The 21682-nt window shown below is 41.6% G+C and overlaps 1 protein-coding gene across 1 annotated transcript in view; it reads right to left on the bottom strand.

Moving 5' to 3' along the window:
• The window catches only part of SERINC5 (serine incorporator 5), a 39340-nt gene that overhangs the window by 6609 nt on the left and 11049 nt on the right, over positions 1-21682 (bottom strand). The window contains exons 2-11 of the mRNA XM_082783996.1: positions 20848-21015; positions 13712-13890; positions 13352-13434; positions 10381-10474; positions 9057-9268; positions 8140-8235; positions 5188-5314; positions 3537-3603; positions 999-1038; positions 182-329 (exon numbers count right to left, since the gene is read on the bottom strand). Of these exons, the coding sequence (XP_082640122.1) occupies positions 182-329; positions 999-1038; positions 3537-3603; positions 5188-5314; positions 8140-8235; positions 9057-9268; positions 10381-10474; positions 13352-13434; positions 13712-13890; positions 20848-21015 (1214 nt within the window). The remainder of the gene's footprint in view (positions 1-181; positions 330-998; positions 1039-3536; positions 3604-5187; positions 5315-8139; positions 8236-9056; positions 9269-10380; positions 10475-13351; positions 13435-13711; positions 13891-20847; positions 21016-21682) is intronic.

Raw genomic sequence — 21682 nt, 5'->3', positions numbered from 1 at the left:
TAAAGGAGAGCTACTCTTTTGAGCAAGACCTTGCTCAAAAGTACCCCAGGAGACACTTACATCCTCTCTCCCAGGTTTTTACTTAGGAGAGGAGACACACGAATGGCAGGCATTCCCATTCAGATATCTCCTCTCAATGGGAGAGACATTAGTTTTTCAGCTTTAAAAGAAATGCACTTACTGGAACCAGTGGGTTACTGTCATCATTACATAGAGTGAAGCCAGGAAGAAAACAAAGTGGAAGTAAGCGTAGCTGTACACTGTGCCCTTCTTCTCATCGTAAATCACAGTCTGGCCTCCTCTTTTTTCAGTGTGCTCTTCAGCATCAGCTGAAAGAGACAGGAAACAAGAAAACTTTTGTAAATTTAATGAGAACTGAAAACATCAGCTGGCATCATGAAGAACAGAGCAACACGTCTACAGTGTGATTCAGCAAAGCATAATACAGAGCAATACTCAAACATTTTCTTGCCCTCGGGGCTTGAACCTAACCCTTTAGCGAAACAAACACTAATGCCACTGAAACGCTGCACTGCATCATGTTCCTGGTCTACTGGCTGTTTTTTGAGCATTTGAGCCATTTATATTGCTCTACCTGTAGGATATTCTCCAGGCAAGTACAGGTTGATATCCTTGATTGTACCAGATCTGCAAACAGGACACTCCCTCCTGAACTGGAGTCCCTGTAGCACTGTTGAGCCAAAAATCCCACAGTTGGTCACACCCACAAGCATACAACGAACAGAGATTACTCCTTGTATGTTGCATTAACAAGACACCCTTTAAGTAATTATTAACTTGCCTCTTGTTTTAAAACGGTATTGTTATGTCTCTTACTTTCTTCCCTAGTCTAACGTTGAGTACTGCAGCTGCTTCGGTTTGACACACTACAGAACAAGGCGATACAAGAAGCTTTGTCTGTGGCTGTGTCCTTAACTCTCTTTGGTTTGGTCTGGAAGCCACTAGCTAGATAAACCATGTAGTGCAAATGTAATTACCGTCTCCATCAGGCACACAGCAAAAGCAGCAACGAGCTACCTGTGGAATAAACAACAGGAAGGGTAAGAGTCTGTGCAAGAGCAAAGAAGCAGAACAGTTGGTGGAGGAGGCCTTGTTATGTCTAAGTTACAGGCACTAATTTAGAAAAGTCTGGTTTGTGTTTCCAACCAGCACAAACCTCAGATTAGGATTTGCCAAATTGTTCATAACAGCAGTTTCTAAGCTTTGGAAAAACCTACTCAGTAAGAGTTGGAGTAAATTAATTGTTGTTTAATAATTACTCTATTCGTTTTATATAATTCAAGGTCAAGTACTGGTAGTGTTACAGTTCAAACAATTTGTGATAAAATGGCAGAAAAACTATAATAAAGTGGTTACACATTAGTAATTCACAGGGGACTAACCTCTTTAGACTTGCATCTAAGTGCTCTTTAAATAAATACTCCACTGAAACAAAGATACAAGGAACTTGTAAAACCCTACTGCATGGGTTGGGAATCAGAATAATAAACACCTAACTCTGAAATGTACTTATCTTTGCACGGTTTTGCTGAAATGGAGCCAGAATGAGTACAAGCAGAGAGTGGTTTTTACCGTTTCACTTAAATTAACATTATTGATTTCTAACTGATAGAAAAGGGAAAGCTGAAATTGCTGAAGGGTCAGACACTCCTTGTGTTGAGTGGTAATGTAAATGGAATAACGGTGCAGACAGTGCAATAAATATATAACTAGGTGCATTTCTGCACCAGACCACTGTACAAGTCAGTACGTTCTGTACTGTGTCATCAACATCATTTGTTCTGATGAAATTGAACTCCAGGATTTATTTTTTTTTGGTGATCTGGTAAAGACAATGAACTCCAAAAATCACATACTAAGTTTTTACAGTTTCCAACAGAAACAAACTAGTTTTTACCCTGTGTACCTATGATTGATTACATGTATTCACTGGGTTCATAAATTCATGAAAAGCCAAAAAGCTCACTTTTTTTTTTTTTTTTTTAAAGAGACTATATTGAGAGTTTAAGGAAAGCTTTTATTCCGCATCTCAGTGGGTTAACATGCTCTTTCCACTGTTACACTAAGCCTCACCTAACACACTTAGCCTGAGTTTTCCTTTGGCTGTATTAAGACTCTGAAGCAAGTCCTGGGTTCCCTCAAACATTTTAATTAGTTGCATTTGTCAGAAATTAAGTCCTTGCACACATGCTGATGCTAACAGCAATGCTGGCACACATACAACTAGCCCTTCATCACGCTTAGCTGTCTTCAGCATGGACACTGAAAGAGTTTCTGTATACCACCAGTAACTGCTAAGTTATGTTTATATTCATGTTTGGGAAGACAAAGGCTCTTTATTACGGAGAAAACAATCAGAATGCAATTAGTTGCTCTTTGCTAGTCATTTCTTTACATTAACATTCAGTGGCTCTTGTACTGCTCTTTAAAACCAAATGGTGCAGAAATAACCCCACTGGCAAGTGTGGCAGGAGAAGAGCTAGACCTTCCCAGCAAACCGGCCACATCCAGCAGCTCACCCTGCTTGTGCCCCTCCTGCAGCAGGGCACACATCAGCCATGAAGCCATAGGGTGATGCTATGAAGCCATGGCTTGTGTGCTTTTGCTAGAAGTAAGGAGAAGCTCCCGCAGCCCCTGATATGGTCCCAAGACTAAATGCGTTTTCCTTCCTCCTGTCCAGCTGCTACAAACAGCAAGTTCCTCATTATATGTTTCTGCATTTTTGTATTCTCACAAACACTTAAACTTTTAGCTTCAATTTTTCAGTCCTTAATCAAACTGCAGGTGCAAGTAACAGCAGCAAAAAGTGAGCTAGGAATGCAGATCCATCCTCCACACACAAGCACACACTCAATGTGTGACACTACTAAGCCTAAGTATGGAGTAATTGTTACATACCAAAAAAAAAAAAAAAAAAAAAAAGCACTTTCTTCCCCAGTATTTGGGGTATTGCTTGGACAAGCATGCCAAATTAACAGGCAGGTAGAATGAAGAACTGTGCTGAGGAAGGAAAACATGGACCAAAAATAACTAAAATTTGAGATATAACTAGAAAGAAATTAAATACTTATGTACAAAAATAAAAATAAGATGATCTTGGGATCATACATGCTTGTTATGTTGTTGCAAAACCAAAAGCAATCGGGATCTAAAGTGTTCAAGAACTTCTTTATCTAGACAGCTTCTTAGTGTCCTGCAGATTTTTTCTTTGAATGTGAGGACATAAGCTTATGAGGAGCAGAAGATTTACAGGAAGTTTATACAATGCTGTGTAAACTGTACTGAAATAATTCGCTGCTCTTGCATAAAGGCACTGCCAAGGGACCAGCAAGAGCTGCAGGAAGGCCAGTGTGGAAAAAATATTCTGTCAATTCCAGACCCAGAGGCAAGTAGCACGTGTGCTAACAACCTTTTGTTTTTACGTAATTACAGATTAACTAGCCATGAAAACAACAGCAAGGAAAGCACACAAGGGAGTCTGTACAGAAATAATGTGGGAGGAAGCAAGAACTCACTTCGGTTTCAGGTGCTGCATATATTCCCCTCAATGCCTCAGAGCTTGCACGTGTTGTTGAGGTCAAACTAGGAGCAGAAGAAGATTGAGTCAGAATACTGGCATAAATATAAGCCTAGAAGGGTGATTTTTCACACCCACAGGAAACATAAGTAGTCTACTCCCACGCTTAAGCATCAAGCACTAAACATGTGAAAAGTTTCTTCTGCATAAGTATAAACCAGCCTGACAGAAAGCCACCGACCAACTCAGACAACCTTAAAAGTAGGTCGCTTCTGGAAAGCAGTGAATTCATCACCAGCAGACACCAGCAAACAGCTCAGCACTCCAATTTGCATTTTAAATGAGATCTCCCCTGCTGTGCATAACCAATGCTTTTATATTAACTTCACAGCCATCAATTTTGTGCAGTATTCATAAAATGCTTCTCTAAAGGCTGTGCCAGAGAAGAAACCTGTCACTGGCTGGAGTCAGTTTTCAGAAGTAGTTTACCAACCGCTATTGTCAGTGTTCCAGTTGCAGAAAATCACCTTCCTGCATGACTGTAACCATCTGGGGGGAATCCTTCCTAGTTTCTTCTGATTAGAAATATTTCTTAGCCATCCAGCCTTCCCCTCTCAGGATGTGTAAAGAAAATTTCCCATTACCCACAAAGAGATGTGTGATATGCTTTGCTGTACACACTCATCCTTAGTAAGCAATAGGTCAGAACATTCCCCTTGATGGCCCTCATCTCCTCAGACACATGGTGCACTTCTCCAGCAGGCCACCTGAAAGCCATCCACATTCCCCAAACACCCTCCTGTTACATTGGAAATGCTGTTCTGCTGTGAACTAGATCTACGCAACCACTCCAATATTTGATATAGGAACTAAATGGAACAAATATCCATATTTGATGGCAGAAGAGACACCATGCTATCTCTTCAAAAAACCTCTCACATTCACTTCAGAATTATTACAGTCTCAGCACATCAGCTCCAAAGTGGACTTGAAGCAGAACGTGCTCCAATACCTGCAGTACAGGCAGTACTGTTCCTGACAACCCATGCAGTCGAAACAGCAATACATCATGTTTTTATGATCAGCAATTGTTTTCCACCCAGTGTATGGCTTAGTTCATTGGTCCAAGCTGAGATAATACATGGTGTACAGCCATGGACAGATTTTAGAGGAAGACGTTGATGGTAAATCCTTACAGTAGTCCTGCACTCATCAGTTGTTCAAAGGAAGGCATAATCCCTCCCAAGTAGTCTTTAGCCTCTGCCAGGACATTACAGAAACTTCAGATACCTTTTTCAGATGGACCTAACTGCATGGTGTAACTCTTAAAGAGAAGATTAGATGCAGAATCAAAGCTCCTTGAGACTGTTTGCCTTCATGGACATCTGGAAGCTTTCTCTCTCCACCTTTAGCTGTGAATTGCTCTAGTTGGTTTTAATGAAATGAAACATTTGTTTCAGAAGTTATATTATCTTGTTGGACATTTTTGGCTAGAGAATCCAACCATTCTGAAATTAAGGAGAATAGGAACCTTCCAGCTCAGTTTTATTTCTCACCATGATGTTGTCTGCTTGAGAACTTCTATAAGCCTTCATTAGTTTGATGACACTGCATTTACAGTAAGGTTAAGTGCAGACCCCCAGACTTACCAAGAGTATAAAATGCAGCCAAAGAGAATGGTAGTACCCAGACCCGTAACCAGGTTTTCATCTCCATGCAGGCCTTGACTAAATTCAGGTACACAGATTGTGATGTTCTGATTGTTTTCATCCAGGACTTCACAAAACAAAAATGAAATGAAAATAACAGTTACCAATACTCATTTCAATGCATTTCAAAGGACTGTTCAGAGTAAAGATATTCAGGGAAATAGTTTTATTACTTCAGACACTGGGTAGATATATCTCAGTTGTTGCCATCTATCTTTTAGAAAAGTCATACAGAATAAATTCTATAAATCTGACCTGCCAGATCACATGTTTTGGGGAAAACACTGCAACTTAGTAGGGTACTAGAGCTTCTTCTGTGACTAGAGCTGACAAACAAGGAAAGAGACTGTCTTGTGAACTAAGAAATAAAAAGCTGGAAGTTTCCCAGCCCTTCATGCAAGACTACAAAGCCATATAAAACTGAGATAGTATGCACCGGATACTATAAATTTATTTGGCTGCAGATGTGCTTTAAGGACAGCTATGAAATTAATAGTCAGAAAAAAGAAGTAGCATGTAGCTGTCCTGCTCTCAGATATACAGAAGACCAAACACAAAGAGATGCATTGGTTGCAGGCAAGATTTTACTTTAACATTTAAGCAAATACTACTTCTAGGTTCCTGAAATGAAACCAATTTAGTCGATGTTCCAAGATGTGTCTGGCCTTTTGGCGTCTGCTTTGATCCAAAGCAGAGTAGTAGTCTAGCATCACCCCAAAGGAGCTTATTCCAGCTGCCCCTTATCTCAAATCAAGAGATTTTCATGCCAACACCACTCAAAGCAAGCTGTGTTCCCATCACCTCTTTCCTTCCACTGTATCCCCACTGGGGCAGCATAACTGTTTGGAGGGCCAGAGGGCAAAATACAGCAAAGGCTACACCCAGGTTAAAAATAAACTTGAAATCAGTCCCCTGACCTGGTTCTATGTAGGACTGCATAAACAGCGTTATCAGCAGATGACAGGGACAAAGTAATGCCAGGAGCAAAGAAGGGAAGACAAGCCTTTAGGGAACACCTTGGCAGGAGACAGGCAGAATCCCCCAACTATGTCCCATCACAGGATACAGCAGCTAGGCAGGCCGCTGTTTGGCAGGCCTTTTACCTAAGTCTGGCATCAGAAATCAAAGTCACACTGCGATAAGCACAGGTTCAACGGCAATTTCCTTTTGTTTGCCTTTCCCTTCTAAAGACATTGGCAACTGTGCTTTTTAATGTTGCAAATAAGTATTTGTAGCTTACATTTTCTTCAGGCCTAGTTTGTGAGACAGCTTACTTGGAGGTCCCTGCTTAAGGTACGAGTCAACACTAGGTAGCGTGTGGCAAGTCTGAGTGACAAGGTATGGGACACTTTAGTAAGTGTCAGCTCCAGCACGTGCCACAGTAAAAAGTACACAAGGCATTATAAAAGTAAGTATTATGAAGACAGGAGCAAAGACAATTAGGAACAGTCAATGCAGGGAGCCTGAGACAACATGCTTGAAGCAAACTCTGCCAAAGGCAATAATCACAGTTGCAATACATACCAGAAGAATCAGAGCATTCACTTAACTACTGAAAGCTTTGATTGTCACAAGTATGAAATAACACAAAACCAATGATTTAATATCATACATCACTTTCTTTTCTTTTAGACTGTGTCGAATCTTTTGAGTAATTCAGATGTCATCTAAATGAGTTTCTATGTTCATTTGAAAGTGCTGCTTATGTTACATAAGTAAATCTTCCACCAAAACAGTCTGTTTTTTGTTTTTAGCTCTGGAATACATTTGTTTATGTGTCTATGTTCACATAGACAAATGTGAGAAAGACATTCTTCCCCTCTCTCCCGTTTCTTCTGGGCAAGTGTCTATAAAACTTCTCCTTCCTGCCCATGTACTTCTACTTATTGTTGCTTCAGCTTTTCAACACTAAAAGCTGAGCAATAATAATGGAGGTCTTTTTTCATTACTGATCTGAAATAAGAGATCTTCTGTTAGTGAAAAGCATGTTCCCTGTCCGAATAGGTGAATATAATGATTACAATGATTATGCGGGAAAAGGACACCAATTGAGTTGAACGTGTAGTCTTGATCTGTTTTTGCACCACAAGGGACTTAAGACACTAGGGAAGTTCCCTGCTTCTGGTTTGCAGTGTGAACTGTTAGAAGGTGTGGAGTATGGTAACTCTGCTGAAGAACACTGTCAACTCAAACAACCGCAGCATAACTCCAGGTCTTTTCCCAGAAAGCTTTCTTTCATAATGAAAGATGAGCAATACTCAAGTTTTTGTTCCATCAGGAGACTAAGGGAGCCTAGAGCTAAGGCTACCTAGCGAAACAATCGTACGAGAAAACAAGCAATTTTAGTAACCACTCTGATGGCCAGCAGAGCAAGAACAGAACAAAGCTACCTGGGTGCAAGGTACCTACTAATGGTGGTGGACCTAGTAACCTTCTGGATAGAGCTGGTCACCAAACCTCTTCCAGAGGCATATAACAGCCATTTCCATTTGTCCCAACTCTACTCCCATCATGTGACCAAACACGTTATGTATTTAGTCATGTCCTATTGTATGAGCACATACACTTGCCATACAAAGGGACAGAATGCAGGGCTCTGGGAAACTTATCAGTAGTAAACAAACTAGAATGACGCTGGTGCAAGAGATGCAACCCACACACAGTGAGTTGCAACTCCCCTAGACCAAAGTGTTCAAGGTACAAGGGAGAGCATACATTGCACAGTCTTTCAAATACTGCAAAAATTTATTATCTGCAACTTCTTTTGCACAGGCCAGAGCAGACCAAAACCAGCACTCCTAAATTCCTCACTGCTAAGGTTTGCTAAAGGCTGCCTTGCTTTTAATACATAGCATGTCTCAAAGGATTTACATAAAGCAGAAGGTAACTTACTGGTTTCTGGTGGCTTGCTGGATAATGCTGAGAAAGTGAGGTACATGACATAGCAGCTGATAACTCCTGACTGCAGCAAACCAGAATGGGGCTGGCCTTTTGAATAAAGAGGACAAGAGATTATTTTTGTGGGTATTTTAACAGACTGAAAAATAAATTCATATCCCTTAAAGAAAAGCACACTTGTATCTTTCAGAAGAGAAGAGTATCTTTTACATTTTACTTAAAGCAGTTCATAAGTCTTTGAGGCAGTTCAGATATGTTTCCTCTGGCAGGTAAAGAGAAAGGAGCCTGTCCTTTAGTTCTACTGACTGTTTTAGAAAGGCATTAAAGATTCCCACATAAGAAAAGAATCACCCCTCTGCTCTTGCCAAAAGAACCAGCTTTCCAAAAGCTATTGACAGGCTGCCATAATCATTTTATTTGCCCATAATATTTGTTTTGGAGACACTCAAGTTACTATTTCCAGGTCCAATGTATGCAAGATACTAACAACATACATAAAACACACCAGAGAAGCATGAAACGCTGCTGTCAGCTGCTTCAGACCCAAGCTTTACAGATGGTAAATCATAAGCAGCCAAAAAGCAATGCTAAAACAGAGGTTAAAGGGTTTTACAGCCATTGTCTCAACTGTTATTGCTGCAGGAGTTGTGTAAACTCCTCAACACATCACCAGACATCAGCATTTGAGTGTTCTTTAAGTATAAGTGGCTGATGGCACACCCACAGCAACTCTCACCCAGCAGCCAACTTGATCAGCAACAGCACTTCAAACTGTAGATAAGGGGACAGGGACAAGAGCAGCACCAGCTCTGAGCTATCACGAGTCTTTCTGCCCAGAACATAGCTGATTCCTCAAGGCACACAACCATAGAAGTACCCAAAAACCAGGAGGAAAAGGTCAGCAGACTCACGATTCTGGACACAGGGCGATATGGCTACCAGTGACACGAAGAGGCACAGGCCACCATTGACACCGATCAGGACCTTGTTGTACATGCAGCCCTCTGAGCGTGTGTAGAAGAGAGCCATGAGGACCAGGGCTGCCACAGCAACAGAGTACAAGACGAGAGTGACCAGGGCAAGCAAACCGTTCCACATCTGCTTGTGGTTTGCACCTGCAGTCCTGGGGAGACAGAGACAAGCACCTTATCTTTATCTCCCTTTCCTAAAAAATAAAGTTCTAATAGTTGAACAGTTTATATAAAACACAAAAAACAGGGCTTATGTTCCTGAAGCATGTGTGTATCACTACACTAACACAGGTAATTGCAAGGTTTCTCCCATGAAACTGACAGCAATGTTCCTTAGCATTGTTTTTTTTCTGTGAAAACATGGCTTGTTTGAAAAGAATATCTATTGTAGAGACTGATGGTGTTACATGCTGCTGCTGCTGGAAAGTTTTCATCCACATACTTGTCATATAAGGAGATCTCACCACTGCCTACATGAAAATGGGTATCTAAAAAAGCCCAAAGGCTTGCTGAAACCTTTCCTAACAGCATGCTAAGTGAAACAAGAGAAGGCAGCAAAGGCTGTAGGGGAAGAAATGAGAGACAGGACAAGTTGTATGGAGGTAGGAGTTCCTGTGTGTATGTGGGAGAACAATTTCAATACTTCAATGCATGATGAGAGGCTAAGGGCTGGGGCGATAATATCAAACAAATTAAGTCAATGCCAAAACATGATATATGTGGGTTGATAATGGAATCTTGCATGTTTAGATGAAAACAAAGAAGTTGGAGAGAACATAGCAGTTCTCGTGACCACAAATAAATAAATAAGTCATTTGACGTGCGTTAAGCTGACATCAAAAAACAGGATGTATCAGTTTGTACCACTGCATACAGACAGTTTCATTGTTACATTTTGCAAATCCAGTTTTATTCTCTTGCACCACTTTGTTTCTTGGCAGCTGTGTTTTCATCCAAAACTGGAACAGCTTAAAATAAGTGATGTTCGCATCCCAACATGCTACTACTTACTAGAAGCAGAACAACTAAGGTTAAGAAAGGTTAAACTGAGGTTCAGAGTAGAATAAGGAGGAAACACCTCCACCTGGGAAGGAGGACAGTGTATAAAAAAAAGATGCACAGATCTAAATATCAACTTTAAAGTATCTTCTTTCAGAAATTATATCCACATTACTTTTAAATGCTGTGTTCCTTTGTTCCAAGGAATGTGTTGTTCAGGAGTCCATCAGAATATTACACAAATAATTACGTGCCCAACACATACCAGTTTTTGTTCCACTTGTGTGCAAACTCAACAAGCAGGATGAGCTGAATAGCAATGAAAAGGAAACCTCCTGTTGCTCCTACATAGCGCCAGGCTGCAAGGCAGAGAGACACAAAATAGGTAAAACTGCAGTCACCTTTCCCTTGAGAGAAAATGGAATTAAGTCTATCAAGTGAAGCTATTACACAGCTCAAATATCTCAAGCCCACAGATGTAACAGGTGATTAGAGATTTCATCCAAAACATCAGCTGAGCTACCTCAAGATTGATGTTGAACTCAGCTTGTAATGCACTACACCTTCAAAATAAACCTGTAAGGACATTTGAGACTCCCTAACCTAGAAAATTTTTGTGGAGACAAAGTTACTATATTCAGGCAGAAAATACTGAAGCCTTTATTTGTGACTGGTTGGGGGTAGAGCAGGCCTGAAGGCATTTAGAAGTCTAAACCCTAAAATTGCAAGGTATTGGAACCCAGTTCTAAAAAGGGCAATTACTTTCCTTGATTCTAATACCACAGAAAAATAAAGGCGAGGCTCATCTGTTTACAAATGCTGTCCTGAGCCACTCCCAAAGAAACCAGAACACTTGGTATTCATTGACTAGTTTTAAAACAGGTTATTTGACTACTTAACCACTGACCTACATATGCTCTATTCTATACTGCTGGAATAATTTGGACAACAAATCCCTTGTGTGCAACACCAGGAGTCTCTGAGAAAATATCGATACCTATCTAAATGTTTATCAGCCTGTGTTGTTGTACAGCCTACAAATAAATCCAGGTACATGTATGCAGCTGATTTCAGTGAAGACTGAGAAAGTACATTAGCAAAATTCATCCATATGCTAATGGAGTATTTTTCTTCCAGATTTAAAACAAACAAACAAACAAACAAACAAAAAAAAAACCTTAGCTTGTCTAAAAGGAACAGACTAACAGAACAGCCCAGATACGCTACCCTTAGCAGATGAAGCAGAGAGGTTTTTTTTCAACTGTACAATAAGTTCATTGTCAGAAAGCAAGCAAAAATGCCACTTGTCTGGTTTTGCTAAATGAAAAAAATCCATTTGATTAGCATGGTGCTCTTCAAACAAACAAAACAAAATAGGACCAAAAAAGGATGTAAGAAGCTAGCATGCAAAAATACATTAAAAATAGGGTGTGCCTGTGTATTTTGAATAGGTGGTGTAGGAAAAAGCAGACCACCAATGCAGTGAGTAATTAAACATCTAGACTATCAGTTATGATCTCCCATTGCCACAGGCAGGACACTGTGGCATATTTTATACATCCATCATAGATAAGGTTAGCATGGGCAGAGTGGACTTAGTGCTTCAGCCCCCACAAGCCTAGCATATAATGTCCCTCCTCCATGATTAAAAAAATGCTAAGTATAGGAAGCCTGGGAAGAAAATTTTACATTTTTATAAAAAAACAAACAAACAAGCAAACTGACAGAATGGTCTAAGAATGTTCTTAAGCATAAAATACAGTGCAGGTTTCTTGATAGGAGGGGAAAACCAAGAGAAAACAAAACCACACAATGCTCAGACCCTCTATAAAGCTCAAATTTAAGGGCTTCATAGAAGACAGTTTAGCAGGATGTATAGAATACGGCTTTAAAGAGAAAAATTGAGATCTAATTTAGGGATGAAAGCTTCTTATGCTGAATCTCCACACTAGGTTAGACTGCAACTGAGAAACAGTCGTCTAACGAGCACAAAAAAAAATAATCTTGTTTCACTTCTTCCCCAAACACTTGAATTCTTGATGACTTTTTGCCATGGAAAGAGTCACTCACAAAGATGACAGGGAGTCTTGCTTGCTCATGAGTGTAACACACTGTACCACTGCATCTTTCTAAACTAAGCACTCATCAGCCAGTAAGGGCAAGCACAGACAGCCATCATGTGTCTTCGAGGAGAAGAGAAACAGGGATAAGGACCCCTTCACATCTGGGGTATCAAACTGAACCAGTACCAAACACAAGCAGCCCGTAAGAGCATGAAGGTGAAGTAAACTTCAGTGGTTTACTTCAAGTGTTTTTTACCATACTTTCCCAAAGCAGCATGTTCGTAGTACATCTGTACACTGCATTCTCTTCCCTTGTGTTACTCCCTCCTCTTACCCCTCTGAACATCCACAGAAGATTGGAGTTGAAAACATGCACACCCAGAGAGCTTCAGTGGAAGCAGGTGGCTGACAGACAACTGCTATTTTGCATGACTGAATCTACCCCTTTTCACCTGCCCAAACCAAAGAGCTTAAGGGCTTAGCAAACAAAAGAGCACAAACTCATCTTGGTATTATAACCAGGACTTCTGCTGCCACCCAAGAGGCCTCTGAGAAGTAACACATAGAGATGGCATTTAAACACTTGCCCAGCACCAGTATGCTTGAGCAGCACCAGAGCGTCTTCTAAAACTGGAAATGCATTGAGCATAGCACTCTGGGCTTGGCACTTGCAACAGGCCATGGGAAGTCTAGTTTTACATTACTAGGTTTACATCACCAGCCTGAAAGATAGTGACATCCCACATTCTTTCATGGTACTGAGGGTTTCCTGCTTCCTACCATCAGCATGGTACCACTTCACCGCATAGCATGGTCCCCAGCTGCTGTGCTACAGCAGAGCTACCTGCAAAAGCCACGCTAACATGCGTCTCTGTGCTCTCAGTAGAACAATTTCTGTCACATCACTGCGGTCTCTGCTTCTTAAAGAATTTGCAAGACAGCACTGCAGCTATTTTACCTACCCTCTTGGCCTGCTTGTGGTCAGCACAAACAATGAGTGGTTAATCTTTGTGCGTGCTCACAAACAGCTCCAAATATCCCTTCTGTACCTGGACTATACTGGCTTTACATGAAGAAGTACAGCCATACCCACATTGATCAGACCTTTAGGATTTAAAACCACCCTCAAGGTAGTACAGAATGTAGCAGCATAACAAAATGAGAAGCACATACCATTGAGGAAAGTGTCCTGATCAGGAATGAAGAATGCTCCTGAGCACATCGCTGCCAGAAGTAGAAGCTTAATAAACCAGAATCTGGCCAAGAGAAAACAAAAGATATCATCTGATTATAATGGGACTTAGAGGTCTTCAAAACAAGTACCATGAAAAATCTCTATTTAAAGCCCAGCAAGAGAAAAAAACAACTTTTGTTGACTGATTGCTGTTTAAGTTTGTTTGCACTTGACTGCATTACATTTGACAGCAGCAGTGACATCAAACTTTTTTTTTCCTGCCTGGTACTACATGCAACTGGAAAGTAAGCGGCACAAACCGATAAACAGAAGAGGTAATTAAACAATCAAATACCCACCCATTATGAATATAAGCTCGGCAGCTTTTGCTGTTGTTAATTTTGATGGTGAACAAGCAGAAGAAAAAGAAGAAGCAGGCCATTCCAAAGCAGACTTTGTACACTGCAGAGTATCCCACCAACTTCTCGCACATTTCACCTGCTTGAATTCCCTTGCACATCTGCTCATAGAAGGGAATCTGAAAAACAAAACACATGACAAACTGTTAGGCAGGACACAGGGCTTTACATAACTATGTATGCATAATTCAGAGCACCACTGATTTTTTAGTGGCTTCACTTAACACTGACATCTTTCACTGTTGATTTCCCTCAGCCTGGATTTAGTGGTTTAAGGGACACAGAACAATGCAAAACCCAAGGGACTGGATCCTTCCAGAGCCTCGTCTGTAAACTACTCCCAGATGGCTCTCAGATACAAGTCCACCTTGCCTTCCTTCAGTTTTATTGGATTAAACCATCCCTGCCCCTTACTGCAGGGACCCTCTCCCTTCTTCCTGTGCTTTTTAACAACAGACTTTGTTTCAGTAATCCGGCTTACATAAAGCCTTACTGGCTGTTTCACCAGCCAAAGGGGCCATGCATGGGGACACATGGCAGGAAGCTCTGGCTTGTGCTGCCCTCAATGAAAATGTAGACCGAAGCACGCCGAAGCAATATGGGAGCAGCGAGTCCCCTCCCCTCCATTACAGCTTCTGAAAGGGAGTTGTGCCAGTTGTCCTGATTTTATGTTAAAGTAACAGAGGCAGGAAAATTCCACTTTTCTCCTGACTCATTAAATATTTGCCTTTGAGGCTTTGCCCTTGCTGTGAGGGGAAGGCAAACAGCCACACATTTTGGCCTCGGTTTCACCAAGGTGGGTGTGACATGAGCGCTCAGAAAGCAGGACTCTGTGCACAGGTCCCACTCCTGTGCAGAGCCTTTGTACAGACCAGCCTCCCCTTCCCACAGCCAGGGTGTTGAGCAGAAATAGAGGCATTTAATTAAAAAACCACCAGCTGCTTCAAAGGAAGAAGGGCCTCTGTATGCTCAAAGTGCTCAGCCGAGGCTGGTGAGACCAGTTGAGCAACACATCAAAACCTCTGGAGCTGATCGCAGCTACCTGCGTGGGTAACTGGGAGAGACAGAGGATAGCGCATGCCAGGACAAAACATTGTACAAATAAATAAATCAGGCAGATGAAATGGGAAATCGGGTGTGAGAAAGTGTTCAGCCAGGCCCGATTTTGCTTAGGAAAAATATACAAAGATTGTGGGCAACACCATCCTTGAACATATCCAATAAAGAAGAGAAGATACTCTTGTCTACTTCCTTCAGCAGGCTAGTAAGTAAACAGAAACAGGACAAGGGAACAACGAACAGGGCTCAACAGACAGCAATCAGGCAGCATTCCCAGCTGGGTGGAGAGCCATCAAAGATGCAGGAAACATGGGATCAACACATAGAAATGGATTCAAGCTGCGCCACCCCAAGATGCTCTTTTAGAAGTAACTCAGAGATGAATAGCCAATGCTTCAGAAGTTGCACGGCAATTGAGCAACTGTGACTTAACTCGCATCCAAAAATTTTGGAGGGCTCCTGAGAAACCAGCTGGAGCATCAGCAATGCCTTTCTTAAGTCCTGAAAGGCAATGAAATGTCAGACTGGCCAAATGTGCCAGCACTCAAAACGAGCAAATGGGTTGGGTGAAATAACCAAGAGACCTATCAGTGCCACAGCAATGCCAGGGAAAGCAGCTGGGCTGTCAGTTAACTCTTTACTTGTAATTTCCATTAACGATGCGTGGTATTGAACTAACAATATTTCTGAGAAAATCAGAGCTTTTGGTGGAGATGGTAATGCTGATTAAACGGCTAGTTTCTGTTAGATCTGCACCAAGCACCAAACATCATTTTGATTACTGGTTTTAAAGAGTAAAACAACAAAAACAGCAAGGAACATAATTAATCAACTAGCTAGTTAAAAAGAGATCTCTTTGTAACTGTAAATGAGGATCTTCTTTAACTGCATAGGTTTCTACTGAGGTCTAGAGGGGATTCTTGACCCTTTGTGTTCTTTTCTCTATTTAGTAGTAATTTCTTTACAGAACAGGCTGACAGAAAACACATGGATTCACAAGAACAACAGCTTACTTTGTGCCTGTACAAACAACAAAGGGCTCAGCCGTTGTGTAGCATGCACAACGCTACACAGTGATAAATGATGGCCTGCGAGATTGAGCATCTTTTTTCAGAGACCACTGATCCCAAAGTAACAAATCAAGAATAAAAACAAAGACTTGGGACCCCAGCAGATAATAAACACGAGCACAACACTGAGGACAAAAGGGTGGATGTAATGAAAAGGGCATGTTTTCATGAGAGGATAATCTACTGCTGTAAACAATTTATCAAGCTTTATGCGAGTTCTTGATCACTGAAAAGTTTAAAAAAGACATTTTTTTCTTGCAAATCTCTCTCTGAAATATGTTCAGCTGCCAGAAGGTTGCCTATCCAATGTCATTTAGTACACTTTCTAATTGCTGGGTAGTTTTGCCAGTTGTTGAAGTCACAGATTAATTACTTAGCTGATCCTGATGGAGTCAAGTATTTACCTTTCTCTCTTTAAAAGCAACATAAGTAAATTCCCCTGGCCCCTAAGCAGGGGACAAAGCATTCCAACTGCAGTAACTCAGGATCCACTCAGATAACGTGAATGCCTCTGTAGCTGCGTGCACAATGATGTTATCAAGTCGGTATTTTTTTTTTTTTGAGTGCAGTGAAACAGAAAACGGCAATATCCACAAGAACAGGGTCAGATTGCCCTGAACTTGCTATGTCTTCATTGTGAGTGTCTGTCTTCCTAAATTACTGCAATGCTGCAGCAAGCTGATGCAGCTGTGCTGTGTCCAAGCTCCAGCCAGCTGCATCTGGGACACCTCCAAGCTTGGTCTGTCTGTGCTTGGTCCCGTGAATGCAGAAAGGCAGAAAACGGCATCACAGGGCAGCAAGAAGGAAGAATTGTGTAGAAACAGGCCTGGAGAGCCAGAGAAACCAGAAAGGGACTGCTTTCCACACGGATGTCCTCATCCAAGAGAGGGGGAATATGGCAGGTGAAATTTGTTACAGAAATTGAGAAAGCGTAAAAAAAATAATCATGCGAGAAGAGAGATAGTGGGGAAGAACGCTGGTAAAGCCACTTGTCTTGAACATGTGAGATATGGACTGAAGAAATAAAAAACAATCTGATCAAAGCAAGCATCAGCTTGCATCCATAGCTAAATTCTTACCAGAAATAAGTAATGGACAGTTTCTTAAAAAGAAAAAAAAAAAAAAAAAAGTTTTGGCAGCAAATTTGTATTTTAACATACTGTAATGGATTTAAGGACAGAGATATCAACCTGGCTGGGGAAACAAGTCTGAAAGCATGCTCTACCAGAACATTTAACCACCCAAGACTGAAATGCTTTCACACAACTGAATGAGCTTTCACTGTATTTGCTTTCCTGAAATCCTCTTTTCCGATTTTCCTTTCCTTTTTTAAATAAGGCATGGATATTTTCAGGATGAAACCACAAGTTTTGAAACAGCTTTGACATTAAGACAAACATTAAAAAAAAAATCAAAGTAGTATTTTGACTGACTAGCACAATTCTCTCCCTCCTCTTGTGTCAATTATCCTTTCAAAGCCTATGAAGCAAGGTTATGCTTCAACAAAATGTTTGTGGGTAAAGCTGTAGCTGATTATCAACAGAATAAATGGAAAAGCACATACCTGGATCAGGGCATAGAATGGTTTGGGTTGGAAGGGACCTTAAAGCCCACCCAGTTCCAACCCCCCTTCCATGGGCAGGGACACGTCCCACCAGACCAGGCTGCCCAAAGCCCCATCCAGCCTGGCCTTGAGCACCTCCAGGGATGGGGCATCCACAGCTGCTCTGGGCAGCCTGTGCCAGGGCCTTACCACCAGAGAAAGCCCTTCCTCAAGCTGGATCCTGATCTACTTCCTTTTGGAACAAAGTCAGGTCTCAAAACTGTCTTGTGTAACTGTATGTTCACCTTTTCTGCCTTGCTGTCCCCTTCACTAAAGCTTTCACGTCTTGATTGATGTTGTATCCTATCTTTTGCCTCAATACACGACCCTGCTCCTCTGAAATCAGTTCTACATGCTACAACTCAAACTGCTTTCTTAGTAAGAGCCAACCACTCCCTCCCTATCTGCTTCACTCCCTCTCCACTCCCTCCCCACTGCTTCTTGCTTCTTCCACAGAAGATCAAACAGAAATGCCTTGGTTTCCCTGCACATTTTTTCTGAATTTAACTCTCCAGGTTCTCTTGGTGTCTCATGAGCTTGGGAGCAGATCCGAAGATGAAGTGTGAAAAGAATAGGAAAAAAAAAAAAGCTCACCAAAAATAAATAATCTTTTCTTTTTTCAATTCTTAAGGCTCACCACAAAAATAGATCATCAAAATACTGCCAATTAGATTAGGAAGCACGGTTTTGAAACCATAACCAGATACTCTACAGGTACTGTACCCTCCCACTGACACATGGCTTTGTCTGCCTGCCAGCTCTGGGGAGGAGGTGGAACCTGGGACACTGACTTGTTTTTCCAGACATGCTGCAGGGCATAGAGTAAGTAGGTCCCCGACTCTGGGCTGGCACCTGCAGAGTCTGACTCCTCAAAAATGGAAAACCTGTCTTAAATTTATTTTAATAGACCTACAAAGTGGGGCAAATGAATACTGCTGAACAAACACATATTAAGTCTTTCTTTAAGGTGTCCATCAGAGATATACTTTGCTGCTACTTCCTCTCAAAATAACTTCAAAGGTCCAAAGGCTACAGTGTTACAATAAATACTTTTAGAACTACTTCAGACTTGGGAACTTAGCACCAATCAACAAAACAACTGAAAAAAAAACCCTTCACTGACAAGGGTGAGATTCCTTTCACTTAACATCAGTGTGATTATTTGATTTCTAATCTAGTAAACCAGACATGTTGTTCCCTGCCAAGCTGATGGCTCCACAAAGCACTACACTGAAATATTAATTGTTACTTTAATATACAAATTAAAATAAATAAATAAATAAATAAATAAAATGAATTAAAATTCTGTCCCCTTTCAAGAAAGAGGGCATGAGGTCCTTGAAGCATCATGCAAAGTATTTGCTTACAGTGGGGCTTCAGGATCTCGGAGTGCTCCACAGTCCAGCCAAAAGCAAAGGAATCACTAAGTGACCAGCACTTTCAAAATACAGTTTGTCATTGGGAAGCTGAGACCAGTTAGTCTGGATAGATATTTTGAAGGTGCACTCTACTACAACTGGGTTGAATTAGCTTCAGGAGTCTTTGAACTTTTAACAGCCCAGAAAGTAATTATTAAATTAGAGAGCAGAGAAAGAAAGACTACTTTCAGATGGTCCATTTCCTATTCAAAGTCACCAAATGCGCTAAATTAAGAAGGCAATTATCTTTCCACTTCACACTAACAGCTACTCTTTGTGTCATTTCTTCCTACACTGAGCTTTAAAGGCTACAAACTGGAAAAGAAATTTGGCAAGGCTGAAAAGCACGTTATTGAAGGCTGCTTGAATCACTTTTCTGTTGGATAAGGAGAGGTTTGGGTTTTTGGTGTGTTAGGGATACAAGCTGCATTAAAACCACACTACTGATGGAAAACGACTTTATGAAATTTGGATACGAGCATAGAGTTTGTCTTCCACATACTGTAGTTCCCTGGATTATTCACTTTATTGCCAATCTAAGCATCTAGTAAGTCAAAGTAATTCCTGGCAAGAAACTTCAGCACATACATTTTGAAGAGTTTTTAAGTCACAGCTCAGGGATGAGCATCTTGTCTGTACTGAGCACTCTTACAGGGCTGTAAGCAACTTCTGGTGATCAGGGATAAGACAGCAGCACTGTGATAGTCTGAGCAGTGTCATATTAAATAAAAGAAAATTAGCAAAGAATGTAGGAAAGGTCACTGGCACAGAGCACAGAAACCCTCAAGATAGTCTCTGCATAAGCCTCTCGTTTTTTCTGCCTTGCAGGCACCGGGTGTTACCACCAGCTTCTGGCCCCAGGATGCTGCAGAGGAATGTGTTTCACAGGTAACTGAAAGTTAAGCAGAGCATCAACTCAACCAGCAACAAGGAATTAGCCTTAACTGCGCATCCACTGGCACTCCCCTCTTGGGAGAGAAAACACAGAACAACTAGATGCCCACATCAATCAAGGCCTTCTCATCCTCCAGGGCAACCACAATGACAGCCTCAAGGCAGGCCTGATGCCAAGTTCGGTGTGAAAAAATTTCAGTCCCACATTACTTAATTTTAAAAAATTAAGTAATCCAGCCATTGTTCCCTCTACTTTAAAGCAGACTTATTTTCTTGTAGTTTGTAGAGGGTGAGAGAGCCTATTTGCGCTACTGAGAGCAACTTGGGTGGCTGAAGAAATGAAACCAAAGACATGGAACAACAAGCCTAGTGTCTGACCTCAAGCAGGCAGAAATTGAGCTCAGGAAAGTTACATATTAAAAACCAAGTTCCTTTCAGAGTCTTATAATCTAGTTTTTGCCACAGCTCCTTTCATGCTCTTGAAGCTTTTTAATTAAGAAGACAATTAGAGCTGAACAATGTCTGCTGTGGTTATAAGCCATGTGAACATGATGACTCAAAGCACGCTGAAGAAAACCCCTTGTACAGAACCCACTGCACTGTACTAGTCTGTCACATAACACCAAGTACACAGAATTAATGTTACAAATGGAGCCGTTGAAGAGCTGTTTTCTAATTGCTTTTTCTGGTACTAACCTAGTTAGTAGCAGAATTTATGCTGCTACAAGATGTCTTGAAACTACCCACGCAGAATACCTGGGGTGGGTTTGCTGGAATGGGTTTCTGCACAACAAAAGAAGAGGAAGGATGCTAGTCCCGTGATCCTTGACTCTTCCTGTTGTGAAATAGACTTGAAGGCTGAGCAACCGACAGGAAGAGGGAGTCTGAACATGCACTATCCTCCTGTCTGGGCCTGGAAGTGCGTGGGTGGAGGGAATTGACTGCCCCTTCTTGAGCAAGTGCCCTTGTATATGAAGAGACAGAGAAGGAGACCCACATCCCTTCAGGAGCAGGGGAGGATCTCTTACTTACACGTGCTTTCATCTCGTTAGCTACCGTCGTCGACATCATGACACAGCAGATGATGGTCACCAGGATGAAGTAAAGCGCGTACATGAAGCGGGTGCTGGTTGACTGCTTTATCTTGGGGCAGCATCGGCAGCACAGGGAACACGCAGCAGTGCCACAGCAGCAGGCCAACTGGAGAGGAAGACACAAACACAAATCACTCTATCATCACTGCTGGGTTTCTGTTGCAAAACTCACACAGGGAAACTGGGCGACTTCCTGTAAAGCTCCAGAGTTTCTTAAGTCATCTCTTTCCAGCATATCGGCGTTTAAGTGGAAGCAGACTGTCCTGTTTATCCGAAGTCACTAGGTCCAAACACACCAGTTTCTAGCTCTCCCACACACTAAGGATGAGGGCGAGGAGGAACTGCTGCTGATTTCTTAGCCCTACTCTCTGCCATCCTGCACAGCTCATGGCCCTATCATGTTCCATCCAACAGAACAGGCACTGCAATGATCAGGCTCTACTGCCTGCAATGTACGCTTCCCCTTACATGGTGAAGAAACAAATCTGCACAAGAAGAGCAGAGCCTCCAAATCTGTTTGCTTTTAACACAGAGACAAAATGAATTTTGTTCCTGGGATGAACTGGAGATGGGTTTTGTTTCACAACAAGCCGTACAGATCCACTTTCAACTAACCAGAACCATACTGTCCTGTTTAAGGTGCTTTTCTGGTATGTATGTACATATCCACCCCCACACCCCTCATTATTTGGCTATGGGACTTAAATGCTTTTTAAGGCTTAGAGCACATTAAAATGGAGGAAAGAAAGATGCTTAAGTAACATTTCAGGACA

The sequence above is a fragment of the Aythya marila genome (assembly GCF_965140915.1).
Source record: "Aythya marila genome assembly, chromosome: Z".
In the NCBI taxonomy this organism is placed as follows: Eukaryota; Metazoa; Chordata; class Aves; order Anseriformes; family Anatidae; genus Aythya; species Aythya marila.
This window is presented reverse-complemented; position numbering and strand designations above follow the sequence as displayed.